Source organism: Bufo bufo, chromosome 4, assembly GCF_905171765.1.
Source record: "Bufo bufo chromosome 4, aBufBuf1.1, whole genome shotgun sequence".
In the NCBI taxonomy this organism is placed as follows: domain Eukaryota; kingdom Metazoa; phylum Chordata; class Amphibia; order Anura; family Bufonidae; genus Bufo; species Bufo bufo.
Window position 1 is genome coordinate 232,030,895 of NC_053392.1, and position 16,564 is coordinate 232,047,458.

The 16,564-nt window shown below is 44.2% G+C and overlaps 1 protein-coding gene across 2 annotated transcripts in view; it reads right to left on the bottom strand.

The window, feature by feature from the left end:
* The window catches only part of CCDC50 (coiled-coil domain containing 50), a 73,399-nt gene that overhangs the window by 14,035 nt on the left and 42,800 nt on the right, over positions 1 to 16,564 (bottom strand). Inside the window, exons 6-7 of one of the 2 annotated variants that reach the window (XM_040428366.1) lie at positions 6,702 to 7,214; positions 5,416 to 5,513 (exon numbers count right to left, since the gene is read on the bottom strand). In XM_040428366.1, coding sequence (XP_040284300.1) covers positions 5,416 to 5,513; positions 6,702 to 7,214 — 611 coding nt within the window. The remainder of the gene's footprint in view (positions 1 to 5,415; positions 5,514 to 6,701; positions 7,215 to 16,564) is intronic. The other variant, XM_040428367.1, reaches the window with a different exon arrangement.

Genomic DNA, 16,564 nt, shown 5'->3' on the forward strand with positions numbered 1-16,564 from the left:
TCACCCATTTCCTTGGGGGACACAGGAAACCTTGGTATAGCTCAACTCCCTAGGAGGCGTGACACTAAGTGAAAACTGTTAGTCTCTCTCTCCAGGCTGAGGGTATAGCTGATGGAGGAGGGGCTTAACAGTTTTTGCTTAGTGCCCAAGGAAGCAAGACACTCCCTGCTCATGCAGGGTTCGCTCTTTCTCCTTTATTTTTTGTTTATTTTATTTTTCTGCTTTGTTCGCAGGGATAACAGACGCCTGGAGCTCTCTGTGTAAATTATGTGTTTATTTGTTTTTTTTTGATGCAGATGGAGTTACATCATTCCATTTGTGTAAAACAAGTAAGAAGAAACACATAAGAACATAGATCAGTATCATAGTATGATCAAAAGAATACTAGAATGTACACCAGTACATAACATAATAATCAAATAGATTATGAGATCAAGTCAGGTGTAAAAAGAGTAAGAAGGGAGGGGTAGGGAAGATATAGAAGAATGGGGGTGGGGTGAAAACTAGCAATTCACTGTGTCAGCTAGAGTCCAGACATTGCAATTTAGAGTCCCAAAAAATTATGGTCGAGCTGCGCCAGTGCCGGCAATCTGCACTGCTGCCTCCCCCACAGAAGACAAGGAGGACCAAGGCAGCCCAGCTCCCCTGCATCCTGCCAAAGTAAGGGTCGCCCGCACGACAAGCCCCTCTCCAGCTTCCTGCCACTGCGGTGCCAGTTGCTGAAGGGGCGACCCTGCTGGAATGGACAGAGGGCGAAGACATCAGAATGGTGAGAGTGCCTGCTCCAGCCCTATTCCAGCAGTACCCCCCCTCTCTCTCCTCCCTCCACAGGTAACATCTCATGACCCCACACACCACTTATCCTTCTCAAGGATATTATCTGGTCCCCCAGGAGTCAGGGACCTCATTTTGCCCTCCCTAGCACCTTTACTGAGGGCACCCTAGTTCTGCAGTACGGGCAGTAGCTTGCCGGCTGCGCGGCAGCAGCCGACACACCCTTTCACTGCCAGCCGACATTGCGACCGCTCAGTGCAGCGGCCGGTGCACAAGTCACTCTCCCCTTACCCTGCGGCGGTGGTGCGGCGCATCTAGGATTCCCCCGTTCATGGGCCTCTGGATGTCCGGCCCTTCTTATTCAGCGCCGGCCGTGGAATTTCAGGCCGGCGCCATTAGTTTCAGTTTAAAGCGAAAGCGAAACTCAGTGCGATCGTCGGGGGGTGGGGCCTCGCTTCCCGCGCTCCTCAAAACCCTCCCAGCACAGTATGCACCGCAGAGCCTGACGCCACCGCTGCTGTCTCTTGCCCTCACTCCTGACGCATATGGACCTGCAGGATCCTCTGGCCGTCCCTCCTGCTCCTGCTGATACTGCTCACTCCTGTGATCTCTGGGTCTGGTAGGACTGTTAACCCCTTCCTAGTTCCAGGGGCCCTAGCCTGCCTTTAGCCCCCTCTCTTACCTGCCCAACTTCACCAACATGTCCGATCCCACTGGGGCCCCAAAACCCTGGTACCATGCCTGTACCTCCTGTAACGAACCTTTTCCACAGGGACAGTCTGATCCGCACTGCTCTGCATACCAGGCCCCATTACAGGATCTGCCGCCCGCATTACCGCCTCCTGTTTCCTCTGGTCCACCCGAATGGGCTAGGTGTCTATCCCAGGCAGTGGAAAATCTCACCCATGTTGTAGGCCGCCTGGTAGACAATCAGCCGGCTCTGCAACCCGCCACACCCCCTGCCGTGCCCTCCGGGTCCGCTGCTTCTGCCGCCCTGTCTGGGTCTTCTGGTCCCAGTTTAGCTTCCAGGGCCAGGCACTCCCAGAAGCGTTCCAGGGTAGATTGTGCCTCTTCCTCAGATGCGTCCCTATCTCCTCCGCGCGTGCGGACTCACTCGGGCCATTCCTCCACTCAGGACATGCCCTCTGAGAGAGAACTGGCAGATTCGGATTGGGACATGGACTCAGCACTGCCGTTCAAACTAGCCTCTGCAGTGGGTCAGCTTATCGCAAGTATTTGCGATACCTTTAAATTACACGATGACCCTCCCAACGTGGACCGAGCTGGTGTGTCCTTTTTCCGCCCCAAACAGGCGTCCAAGGTCTTTCCTCTTCACGCAGACTTCTCCTCAGTGTTCTCTAAGGCTTGGGCTCGACCTTACGCCCGTTTTACCCCCCCCCCCCAAGAAGCTGGATATATGCTATCCTTTTCCGGCGGATTGCGTCTCCTCTTGGGCGTCCCCACCTAAGGTTGATCCCCCTGTGGCCCGCCTGTCTAAGAGCACTGCCATTCCTGTGGCGGACGGCTCCTCGCTTCAGTCCACTGAGGACTGCCGTATGGAGTCCCTTTCAAAGGCTATATTTTCCGCCTCTGGATCAGCCCTTAGACCGGTCTTTGCCTCCGCCTGGGCCTCGGAATGGGGTTCTCAACTTGACCAGGAGCTGGGCTCGGATGTTTCCGTTCAGGACCTCCGGTCGCTGGCCCAATCAATAGTCCAGGCAGGAAAATTCGTTTGTGAAGCCTCCCTTGACGCGGGTGCCCTCATAGCCCGTTCTTCCGCTCTAGCGGTTTCAGTTAGAAGGGAACTTTGGCTGAAAGTTTGGTCAGCGGACGCCGCTTCCAAGCGCTCCCTTGCCGGTCTGCCCTTTGCGGGCTCCAGTCTATTCGGGAATCGTCTAGACAATCATTTCGGAAGCCACGGGTGGCAAGAGCACTCATCTTCCACAATCCAGACCTAAGGGTGTCACCAGAGGTTGCTCTGGTTTCTCTCACTTTCGCTCTTCACGCAGGTCCTCCAGCACTCGATCTGCGACTGGTCCCTCCCCTGGTCCTTCCCAAGACAGGCGGAAGAAGCCTTTTTTTTTCGCCCGCAGCCCATCTGGCGTAAATCCGGGGAGCCGCATCCTGCACGTCCCTCCACGACCAAGCAGTCCTCCGCCTGAAGGTGCGCCCCCACCCACCCGGGTGGGGGGCCGCCTCCTCCTTTTCAGGGATGCCTGGCAGGCACACATCCCCGACGCCTGGGCGCTCGAGATTGTATCCTCCGGATAGAAAGTCGAGTTTGCGTCCCTCCCTCCGGATCGTTTCTTTCGGTCCCGTTCTCCGCGGGACCCCGAGCGTGCGGCCGCCTTCTCCGCAGCCATTCGAGCCCTTCAGGACAAGGGGGTTATCGTTCCCGTTCCTCAGACGGAACGTTTCAAAGGGTTCTACTCGAACCTCTTTGTGGTTCCCAAAAAGGAAGGTTCGGTGAGACCGATTTTGGACCTCAAAAGGTTAAACAGTTTTCTTTGGCTTCGCCGATTCAGGATGGAGTCCCTCCGGTCCGCGATAGCTTCTCTGGAGAAAGAGGATTTCCTGGCGTCTATCGACATCCAGGATGCCTACCTTCACGTTCAGATTGCTTGATGTCACCATCGCTTCCTTCGCTTTGCGGTGGGGAGCGATCACTTTCAATTTTCCGCCCTTCCCTTTGGCCTGGCGACGGCTCCGCGGGTCTTTACCAAGATCCTAGCCCCTGTTCTGGCCTTACTCCACTCCAGGGGTGTTTTTCTGCTTCCTTACTTGGACGACATCCTCATCAAGGCACCCTCCCTCTCCCAGGCGTCCACAAGTGTGGAGCTCGCGCTGAGGCCTTGAAGTGGTTTGGTTGGATTATCAACCTTTCCAAGTCCTCCCTTACCCCCTCCAGACAACTAGTCTTCCTGCGGATGTTGCCCGATACGGAAGCCGCAGAGGTTCGTCCCCTCCCTGGAAAAGCGTCTGGCCCTCCACCGCTCGGTTCGGACCCTTCTTCACCGCCGTCAGTCCTTCAGGTCCTGCATGCGGGTGTTGGGACAGATGGTGTCCTGCTTCGAAGCGCTCCCGTTCGCGCAGATTCACTCTCGCCCCCTCCAAGGGGCGATTCTGTCTGCCTGGGACAAGTCCCCGGAGAGTCTGGACCGGTATTTCCTTCTTCCTTCCCACGTTCGGACCTCCCTCTGGTGGTTATGGACCCCTCTCCAGGGGAAATCCTTTCTGTCGATGACCTGGTTGGTGATCACCACCGATGCCAGCCTGCAGGGTTGGGGAGGGGAGTTTCCTCCCCGGAATGTACAGGGCACTTGGTCCCCAGCGGAGTCCAAATTGCCGATAAACATACTGGAACTGAGGGCGATTCTCCTATCGCTCCGCCACTGGACTCCCCTGCTTCAGGGTCACCCCGTCCGTGCCCAATCGGACAATGCCATGGCCGTGGTGTACGTAAACCACCAAGGGGGCACTCGCAGTGCCGCGGCTTTGCGTGAAGTGTCCCACATCCTCCTCTGGGCAGAAATTCATGTTCCGGCCCTGTCCGCGATTTACATTCTGGGAGTGGAGAACTGGACGGCGGACTTTGATTGGTACTACTTTACGGTGCATATGACTTTTTGATCGCTTGGTATTACACTTTTTGTGATGCAAGGTGACAAAAAAGGGCTTGACACTTTTTTGTCCTGAGTTCATGTGAAGTTTTAATACAGCAGGTCGTTACGGACGTGGCAATACCTAATATGCATACTTTTTTTTTTTTCACTTTTAGCATAAAAGCATTTTTGAAACAAACAAAAAAAAATAAAAAATCACGTTTTATTGTCTCCATATTCTGACAGCCATAGTTTTTTTTATTTTTTGCCCGATTGTTTTATGTAGGGGCTAATTTTTTGCGGGGTGAGGTGACTGATTGGTACCATTTTGGTGGGTATACGCCTTTTTAATCACTTGGTGTTGCATGTTTTGTGATGTAAAGTGACAAAAAAATTATTGTTTTAGCACAGTTTTTATTTTATTTTTTCTACGGCATTCAGGTGAGGGGGTGGATCATATGATTTTTTTTTATAGAGCCGGTCTTTTTGGAAGCGGCAATACCCAATATGTATATACGGACATACTGATGCGGACAGCACACGGCGTGCAATTGAAAACGAATCCGTCCCCCATTGACTTTCAATGTAAGTCAAGACGGATCTGTTTTTTTTTTTTATGAATAATGCAAACTGATCCGTTCTGAACGGATACAAGCGTTTGCATTATCGGTGCGGATCCGTCTGTCCAGATACAAGACGGATCCGCACTAAACCGGAGTGTGAAAGTAGCCTAACCCTTGTACCTCATTTGTATCCCTTGTGCAACCGACACCACCCCCCCACCCCACCCAGCCCGGAGATAATTTTGGCCAGCACATGAAAAAGTCTAATAGTGGAAACCTAGATTGTACAGAAATAATGGACAGTCTTCACCTACAATATTTTTTGTGACATTTCCGAGAGTCTCACATTTATATTCATTTCTCTACTTTTGAATAATGAACTCTTTGTAAAGTTGATCTATTTTTTTATGTTAATAAAGAGAAAGAAAAAGGAAAAAGAAGATGACTAAATACTACATTACAATAATTGACATTACCCTTATCTCTTCTTCCTGAAGTCTCCTAGCAATTTCAGAATCCCGTGTATCTCGGTTTCTAGTCTGAGGGCTCTCTCGGTGACCTTTTGAGTGATGACCTGAGTCACAATCATAATTAATTAGAACGCTAAAACTGCAATATGCATATTACACAAACACACACAAATATTTTACAATTGTTTCGCATAATTTCACCAGTGTGGCATCTGTCAGCAGAATCAACCCTATTAAATAGGCATAGTCCCTGGTAGGGTTGGCCCAGTTGATTAAAATGATACTATTTAAAATCGCTTGCAAAATTCCTGAGTGAAAAAAATAAATAAAATAAAAACTTTTTTTTTTATGCGCATGCAGGCTTCAGTGTACTGAGGGGTGGGGACTAGCAGCTCAGCTTTCCAGTGCACTGAAGCTCTCTGTGCATAAAGAATAAACATCTTTTCAGGAAAATTGCAACTAGTCATCAAGAGCAACCCTACCAGGCTTGCGCAGGACAGAACGCAGAGCAGTTATTCTAGACCAGTGGTGGCGAACCTATGGCACGGGTGCCAGAGGCAGCACTTTGAGCCCTCTCTGTGGGCACCCACACCCTCGAAAAAGTCTATGGTGTACCAATATGCCTTAACTTTTCTTGCCACTCATCAGAGCCGGGCGCACTATGAACAGCACAGGCAGCGCACTGTATGTAGGCAGGCTACTATAGCCAAATGATAAAGTACATGGAAGATATACTATATACTGGACTGTAGTATTCAGGTTAAATTTCCGTGTTGGCACTTTGCGATAAATAAGTGAGTTTTGGGCTGTAGTTATAGCACTCGGTCTGTAAAAGGGTCACCATCACTGGTCTAGACATATACACACTAAGCTAAAAGATGTCCTAGTTTGGTTAACCAGTTGTTATAATGAGAAAACTTAAATAACGAGATGATTTTTTTAATCAAGTATTAAAGATTTTGCATTGTATTACACAAACATAAAATCAGTACTATATCTAAATTTGGCAGAGAACACTGAAAAGGAGCAAAACAATTGATTCAATATATTGTAGAAGGTCAAGAAACACAACATGCAAAACAAATTCAGCGATCGTAAAAGTATCAAAAATGAATAGAAAGGATATGATGCAAAAACTGAAGTAAACAAGCCTTAATGAAGTCAAGTTTGAGCTCATGAATCATTATATACACACACTCCGAGTACATTTGAAGAAGACACCGATTAAGAAAGATGAGTGACATCACTACTGACAATTACCACCACCACCACCGTCACCAATTTACTAATACCTGATTCTCTGTATCGCCTTTCATCTTGTGGAGAAGGTGTTCTCCGCCTGCGCCTCTCATACTCGTGGTCACCCCCAGTACCTCTTTTGTGGGCACTGTCCTGATGTTCTCTAATATCAGAATGTTTAGTGCCCAGGTCATGACTTTGAGATCTCACCCTTCGTGGCAGGTTTTCAGTAGGATACAGTTCATCTGCATTCTCGTCATCATGATCCTCACGTTTACTTGTTCTAGGAGGTGGTGGCCTTTGAGGTCTGTCTTTTTTAGCAGAAGTCTTACTGATATGATTTTCATGACTTGGTAAGTAAGTGTTATCTCTGGGAAGTGATCTTGGTTCAGCTGATCGTCCCCGTTTTCTATCATCATCATCATAGTTGGAAGACCGCTCAGATTTAGGAGTGGACCGCTCAGATTTAGGAGTGCCCCTTTCCTTTCGATTTGGCTCACGCCTTTCATGCCTATGAGATCTATCATATTCAGATATAGGTTCTTTACGCCTACCCCTATGGTGGCCTGAGTGATGGAGGAATGCACCAAAGAAACAATTAGATGAAAGTCATCACAGCGCATTACTTTATGTAAACTGTAGAGTCACGGTCATTTAAAGGGACACCACCGACATTTTTTTCCCTCACATAATATGTGAATATTCGATGTCATTTCTTGTACAAAAAAGGTAGATGGCTTTCTAAAATATGATTTTTTAAGTCACTATGTATTTACTCCTGTGTTGGCTCTTAACTTCCTCCGTTGTCTGACTTTTAGCATGCACTCAGCCTCGCTTCACTTTTTACAGTAAGTCAAAACACTGACTACAACCAGAGAAGGAAGGGGGTAAGTAACTCAATTAGAGCATCACACATTACACTGATAAGTGTGCTGCTCTTCTGTGGACATCTTTATCTAGGACTATCAAGAGAACAATAGAGCTGTTATATTGCCATTCAAATTCTACAATCTACTATTATAGTGACAGAACATCTTCCCTCACAGCAGCGGTAAATTAACCATGGGGTGGCTGCCTACCTATTTAGAAGTTTGACAGAAGTGTCCCTTCAGCTTTTTTTTTTAGAAAATGCTAATACATTGCTTAGATTATAATTCTCTGATACACAGCAACCAGATAACAAGCAGGGTTGCGGTGTGAAAAATTCCCTTTAGCTGCACATAGACATCACATTTTCCACTGCAACCAATAAACAGGCTTATCGATTGCAAACAGATATTTTTTTTTAAGGGCATGTGAATATGGAACGGTCAACTAACAGAAAGCCAAATAAATCATCATCTATAAATGGTCAACTAAAATCTAAAGACTATGGTATCTGTGTCAGATAATGGGTAGTGAGTTTGCTCCAGCACCAAAAGATAAACTGAACTTTGAAAAAACTTTTGATATGTCATAGCAAAAGCTTTGATCGGTGGGGTCTGAGACCTCCACCGATCACTAGAATGAGGAGAGATTGAATAAAGATGGGCCCTTGGACTTTCTGTTAAGCCTGTCTCCTGCAGCGAGAAGAGGGCCTGCTTTGTGAGCATCCCCCCCCCCCCCCCCCCTAGCAATTGATGGGGGTCAAACACCAAGTTTTACACTAGGAATAAAGCCATGTGCACTTAATACAAAGTGGAAAATAAGGAACAGTTTATTTTCAAGACCTTCTACTATTAAGGCTACTTTCACACTAGCGTTTTCAATTCCGCTATCGAGATTCGTCATAGGATTTTAATAGCGGATGAAAACGCTTATAGTAAGTTTTGTCCCCATTCATTGTCAATGGGGACAAAGCTGAACTGAACGAAGCTGAGTGCACCAGAATGCATTCCGTTCCGTTTGGTTGCACTCTCATCGTGGACAGAATAACGCTGCAAGCAGCGTTTCTCTGTCTGCGATGTGGTGCGGAGCAAGACGGATCTGTCCTGACACACAATGTAAGTCAATGGGGACTGATCCGTTTTCTCTGACACAATAGAAAATGGATCCACCCCCCATTGACTTTCAAAGGTGTTCATGACGGATCCATGCAGTTGTATTATTGTAACGGAAGCGTTTTTGCAGATCCATGACGGATCCGCAAAAAACGCTAGTGTAAAAGTAGCCTAAGTTAGATCAGAACTTTGGGGAACCAGCATTTGCTGTAGCACCTAAGCTCCTTTAAAACAGCTATGTCAGACACCCACAAACCAATATTGATGGCATATCCTAACGATAAGTCCCTGATAGGTCCTTTAACTGCCTCCAGACCGCCTAACGCAGGATTGCGTTCCGGAGGTGGTCGATTTGTTCCCCTTCGACACATCATCTCGCACACAGGAGCGCGCATTCACAGGATCGGGAGGTAAACAAGTGGATCTACAGCCTGCCAGCGGCGATCATTCGCTGGCAGGCTGTAGATGCGATTTTTTTAACCCCAAAAAGAGAAATATCTCAGTAAAATGACAACTTTGTATAAAAAAATAAAAAATAAAAAAGGAAAAAGTTGTCTTTTACAGAGATATTTATCTCACCCAGCATGGGTATAATGTAAAATGACACCCCAAAACACATTGCCCTACTTCTCCCGAGTACGGCGATACCACATGTGTGACACTTTTTTGCAGCCTAGGTGCGCAAAGGGGCCCAAATTCCAAAGAGGATCTTTACGATTTCACAGGGCATTTTTTACGCATTTGGATTCAAAACTACTTCTAATGCTTTAGGTCCCCTAAAATGCCAGGGCAGTATAAATACCCCACAAGTGACCCCATTTTGGAAAGAAGACACCCCAAGGTATTCCTTGAGGGGTATGGTGAGTTCATGTAAAATTTTATTTTTTGTCACAAGTTAGTGGAATATGAGAGTTAATAAGAAAAAAAAAAAAAAAAAAAAAAAAAAAAAAACATTTTCTGCTAACTTGTGACAAAAAATAAAAACTTCCATGAACTCACTATGCCCATCAGCGAATACCTTAGGATGTCTACTTTCCGAAATGGGTTCATTTGTGGGGTGTTTGTACTGTCTCGCCATTGTAGAACCTCAGGAAACATGACAGGTGCTCAGAAAGTCAGAGCTGCTTCAAAAAGCGGAAATTCACATTTTTGTACCATAGTTTGTAAACGCTATAACTTTTGCGCAAACCAATAAATATACACTTATTGCATTTTTTTTTATCAAAGACATGTAGAATAAATTTTGAGAAAAATTTATATAGAAATGTAGTTTTGTTTGAAAAATTTTACAACTGAAAGTAAAAAATGTCATTTTATTGCAAAAATTTCGGGCAATTTCGATTAATAACAAAAAAAGTAAAAATGTCAGCAGCAATGAAATACCACTAAATGAAAGCTCTATTAGTGAGAAGAAAAGGAGGTAAAATTCATTTGGGTGGTAAGTTGTATGACCGAGCAATAAACGGTGAAAGTAGTGTAGTGCAGAATTGTAAAAAGTGGCCTGGTCATTAAGGGGGTTTAATCTAGGGGGGCTGAGGTGGTTAACCACAGGTTTATACCCCCCTAAAGACCAGGCCCTTTTTTACAAATCGGCACTCCACAACTTTAGCGGTTTATTGCTCGGTCATGCAACTTACCACCCAAATGAATTTTACCTCCTTTTCTTCTCACTAATAGAGCTTTCATTTGGTGGTATTTCATTGCTGCTGACATTTTTACTTTTTTTGTTATTAATCGAAATTTAACGATTTTTTTGCAAAAAAAAAAGACATTTTTCACTTTCAGTTGTAAAATTTTGCAAAAAAAACGACATCCATATATAAATTTTGCTCTAAATTTATTGTTCTACATGTCTTTGATAAAAAAAAAAAAAAAAAAATGGTTTGGGTAAAAGTTATAGCGTTTACAAACTGTGGTACAAAAATGTGAATTTCCGCTTTTTGAAGGAGCTCTGACTTTCTGAGCACCTGTCATGTTTCCTGAGGTTCTACAATGGCCAGACAGTACAAACACCCCACAAATGACCCCATTTCGGAAAGTAGACACCCTAAGGTATTCGTTGATGGGCATAGTGAGTTCATAGAACTTTTTATTTTTTGTCACAAGTTAGCGGAAAATGATTATTTTTTTTTAATTTTTTTTTTTTTCTTACAAAGTCTCATATTCCACTAACTTGTGACAAAAAATAAAAATTTCCATGAACTCACTATGCCCATCAGCGAATACCTTGGGATGTCTTCTTTCCAAAATGGGGTCACTTGTGGGGTAGTTATACTGCCCTGGCATTCTAGGGGCCCAAATGTGTGGTAAGGAGTTTGAAATCAAATTCTGTAAAAAATGACCAGTGAAATCCGAAAGGTGCTCTTTGGAATATGGGCCCCTTTGCCCACCTAGGGTGCAAAAAAGTGTCACACATGTGGTATCTCCGTATTCAGAAGAAGTTGGGGAATGTGTTTTGGGGTGTCATTTTACATATACCCATGCTGGGTGAGAGAAATATCTTGGCAAAAGACAACTTTGTATAAAAAAATGGTAAAAGTTGTCTTTTGCCAAGATATTTCTCTCACCCAGCATGGGTATATGTAAAATGACACCCCAAAACACATTCCCCAACTTCTCCTGAATACGGAGATACCAGATGTGTGACACTTTTTTGCAGCCTAGGTGGGCAAAGGGGCCCATATTCCAAAGGGCACCTTTCGGATTTCACTGGTCATTTTTTACAGAATTTGATTTCAAACTCCTTACCACACATTTGGGCCCCTAGAATGCCAGGGCAGTCTAACCACCCCACAAGTGACCCCATTTTGGAAAGAAGACACCCCAAGGTATTCGCTGATGGGCATAGTGAGTTCATGGAAGTTTTTATTTTTTGTCACAAGTTAGTGGAATATGAGACTTTGTAAGAAGAAAAAAAAAAAATCATTTTCCACTAACTTGTGACAAAAAATAAAAAATTCTAGGAACTCGCCATGCCCCTCACGGAATACCTTGGGGTGTCTTCTTTCCAAAATGGGGTCACTTGTGGGGTAGTTATACTGCCCTGGCATTTTCCAGGGGCCCTAATGTGTGGTAAGTAGGTAAATGACCTGTGAAATCCTAAAGGTGCTCTTTGGAATATGGGCCCCTTTTCCCACCTAGGCTGCAAAAAAGTGTCACACATGTGGTATCTCCGTATTCAGGAGAAGTTGGGCAATGTGTTTTGGGGTGTCATTTTACATATACCCAATCGGCGTTAGCGTAGCCTGGGGGAGCCGCCGCAATGACGCCTTTCGGCGTTAGCGCGGCGGCAAGTGGTTAATGTATACAAAAATAAAAAAAATAACTTGTACAGGATTATCTAAGAAAGCCAAAAAAAATGCTCAACGGTCTGAATTCAATATAGAATCTTGCATGTTCGAAAAATGCAGAGTATATAAAATTCTATGAAAAGTATATTACAAGCGGCGCCATGTGTCAAAAACAGTGGACCGACATGAGATAAAAAGGCCACAGCAAACAAGAAAAACCACAGGACATCTGAACAGGAAATAAATACAAGTGCTGCAAGTAACCATACATAAAGGATGGGGCGAGCACTGTGGCCTCACTAAAGCAGAATGTATGTGTTCAACAGAATTTAGATTATATATATATATTAAAGAGAATTATTATACGATGTCCATGTAGTGATCGCAGTATTTTTGCAGTGTGCTTAGTCAAAACTCTGTATTATATTGTTCGATATACAGGTATGTATTGTGGTATAGGGTACTTTACCAGTCCTGTGGGATCGATGTACCCTCGAATTCCGTAACTGCTCTTGCCTCTTTACCGTGTCCCGCGTGGCGTCTTGCGTGATTTAAACCTCCCATGTGGCGTCCCACGTGATATGGGTAGGTTTGTTTCTCCTGGGTTCTGAGGTCTGGGCTTCAAGTGCGCTTTTCTATATGGCAAGCAGTGTAGATGATTGGAAATTGGAGAAAAACGGAGGAACAAATTATCTGTATTTAAGCAGAGTTTGGTGATCTTGTAGTATTCACTGCTATTCCCCAAACGTGTTTCGGAACCAAGAATGCTCCTTCTTCAGTGGTTAGCAGTGATTAATCCAGAGGTTCCTTATATACGCCATAAATGCCTCCAGGGCCTGTTAATGAGGAGAAGGATATCTCCAAAGTGTGGCCTGGGTCATATGTCCACAATATGGGGCACCTTTTCAAATTCTTATAGTGACATATACAGTATATATTCTCCAATTAGCGTTAGTCTTAGTGAGGTAGTTTACCCAATGTATCTTTAAGCCGTAGGATTACTATAAATCACAAAACATTGCCATATTAACATAAAAAAATGGAAAATTCAATTAATGACGTGATAAAATATCCAGCAAATGTTAGCTGCTCCATTAGATATATACTCACATACACTAGACAAAAATGGTGTGTAAGGGACAAAAAAAACGCATGTGTGTAGATAAAATGCGCATATGCGGTTTCTATGCATTTTCTGTGTATTATCAATAAATTACTTCTTTTGGGTCTAAATGTACCCTCTTATATATGTAATTCAGAAAATTGTATCTATAGATGCGTATATTTCTGTGTGTTTGTTCTTCCTTTTCTTTTTCAGAATTTCCTGGTGTCTCCATGTTTATTTGTGTCACGGTGTGAACTGGGAGGTGAGGCAGGACCTCAATGTGTAGGCTATGAATGAAGAGAGCACTTCCATATATAGACTAAGGGATGAGAAGACTAGAATGTATAGGCTGGGGGATGAGACAGATTCAATGTAGTGTGTGCGTTTTAGTCTTCTGAACTGACTTGTTGGGATATTTAAAAGCCATCTGGAAAGGTGGCAACTAGTGTAAAGAATAAAACTATTCATCATCACTGGTTTGATGTATGTACTACACATTAGTTTTTGTTCATTCACCCTGATGGTCAAATCCAAGAATTCTATGTTCGTCCTACTATTAGATGTGAATTTAAGGTTTCTTTCATTAATATCTTCTAGAAAAGGTATTTAACTGTTCTTCTGTGTCCCGCCAGATGAATATGACATCATCTATATAGCGACGTCATAGCACCAGACTTGTCTCCAGTTTCGTCTCGATCATATCAGCCTCTCATTGAGCCATGAACAGGTTGGCATAACTGGGGGCAAATCTTGTGCCCATGGCTGTCCCCTTTTGTTGTACATAGTATTCTGATTTATACACAGAGTAATTGTGAGTCAGTATGTATTTAACTCCTTCCAGTAGGAAGGAGATCTGTTCTTCTTGCAAACTTTTGTTCGAAGTTAGTTGTTTTTGAAGAGCTTCTAACCCTTGTGTGTGTTCTATTATTGTATACAAAGAATTGACATCTAGAGTATCCAGAATCCATTCTCAGTATAAGGCTCCATTCACACGTCCGCAACGCATTTTGCGGATCCACAAAAGACGGACAGCGGCAATGTGCGTTACGCATTTTGCGGACCGCACATTGCCGGCACTATAGAATATGCCTATTCTTGTCCGCAATTGCGGACAAGAATATGACATGTTCTATTTTTTTCGGGAACGGAATTGCGGACCCGGAAGTGCTGGTCCGCAATTCAGTGTCCGGGCAGCACATCGTGCTGCCCCATAGGAATGAATGGGTCCGCAATTCCATTCCGCAAAATGCAGAACGAAATTGCGGACGTGTGAATGGACCCTAAAGCAGTAGAGAGAATCATCAAGAAACATTGGTACCACTTACGAACTGATAAAATTATAGGACCACTATGAACTGATACTCCTCAAATATCAAATACTAAAGTCCAGAATTTGGGCCTGAGAGTTGCTCCGTCAGTTAAAAATAAAATAAACACAGGTAAATCCAATTTAAGGGATTCTACAAATGTGGACGATGCCAAAATTGTAAGATTACAACAATCCCAAAGAAAACCATAAAAGTATCATCCACACAAAATACATTTCATTTAGAGATAAAGGAAGGTCTGACGTGTGATTCTTCTGATGTCGTATGCTTACTACAGTGTCCGTGTCATAAACAATATGTGGGTAGGACGAAACGCCCACTTAAGAGAATAGCAGAACATTTAGCTAATATCAAGAAATGTTAAGAGTTACACTCCGTTTCAAAACGCTACAAAAGATTTCCATAACTGTGACCCCTCCACACTTCGATTCATATCCCTAGAAAAAATTTAAAGACCCAGGAAGGGGTGGGGGGTAACGACATTGCGAACATGTCCAGAAGGGAATCAAAGAGAATTTTCAATTTAAACACATTGATACCAGCAGGCCTTAATGCGGAAATAGAATTATTCGGTTTTCTATAATTATGGGGTGGGGGCTGTCTGGGATGGGACATGGAGGTCCGGCTGTTTACTAGCACCTTGATCTCCACCTCCACACTACATTGAATCTGTCTCATCCCCCAGCCTATACAGTGCGCCAGACAAAAAAAAAAAAAAAAAATGACCAGGAGCCATTGGCTCCTAAACTAGAAAATTTAGTCACCAAATTCAGTTTTTTAGTCGCCAAATTTAAAATGCATATAATTTTTAAAAAAGGACTTTGAGAAGATGAGACGCAGGTGCACTACATATAGGAGAAAACAGCACCACATACCTCTCACATCCAGGGACATTTTCTGGGGGACAAGGTGACTAAAAATGGCGAATTGCGTGGTTTAGAGTTTCTTTTTCTGTTACGGCCTTCACCGAGCGGAAATATTTTTTTATATTTTAATAGCTCACACTTTTTGGGACGTGGCGATATGTAATAAGTTTATTCTTTATTGTTTGTAAATTTTATATGTAATACTGGGAAGGGGGCAATTTAAAAACTTTTAGTATTTTGGTGTTTCTTTTTTTTTTTTTTACTTTTTATTTAATAACCATTTCTTCAAAATAGCAATTTAGATAATGGGGGTGACCACCCGAGTCAAAACAGAAAAATTATGTAGTAAGTGGTCAGAATAAAACTTAACGTTTAATTAGAATATTTAGAAAAATAGGTCCCAAGATAAGAGATAACAACAATTTATATAAATATACAGTCGGAGCACCACGGCGGTATGCCAAACAGATGTAGATAGTGCCAAAACCAATTATACACCAATGTAAGATGCTCGGCGGCACCAAGATAATAACCGGTTGGTCCTACCGCTCAGATGGGGTGTTCCAGGATCAGCAATTTTCCGGCCGGTGTTAATGGATATGCACACCGTTGCTGACGGCAATTGCGTAACACAGGGTGGTTTGCAGAACTGGCTGGCCCTAGAAATACCCTAGAACCCTAAACTGGCCTATGTGACCGGATGACGGTGACCCGCCACCAGTCACCTGCAGGAACCTCACCCTGGAATTGTGCGCCCTAGAAAGCCCTTGCTTACCTGGTCCCTACATGCATGTTTCGCTGGGAGAGATGAGTAACAAGCTCATCAGGGGAAACACGGGAGCTTGGGCTGAACCTGTGCAGGGTGCACTGACAATGTCAGAGGTGCGCTCTGCACAGAGACAAAATACACTACGATCCGGATATAGATCTAAGTAGGCAAATTAGCTATGAAGGGAAAGGGGAGTCAGGATATAGAGCCCTCTCCTAACAGCTCACTGAGACGCATGGGCTGATGTAGCCATGTAACCCCATCTGAGCGGTAGGACCAACCGGTTATTATCTTGGTGCCGCCGAGCATCTTACATTGGTGTATAATTGGTTTTGGCACTATCTACATCTGTTTGGCATACCGCCGTGGTGCTCCGACTGTATATTTATATAAATTGTTTATATCTCTTATCTTGGGACCTATTTTTCTAAATATTCTAATTAAACGTTAAGTTTTATTCTGACCAATAACCATTTCTTCCCTTAGGGACTAGAACCTGGATCTTTTCATCCCTTGTCCTATTCACCCTGATAGAGATCTATCAGGGTGAACAGGACCTCACACTCTCCCTGCTGCCCT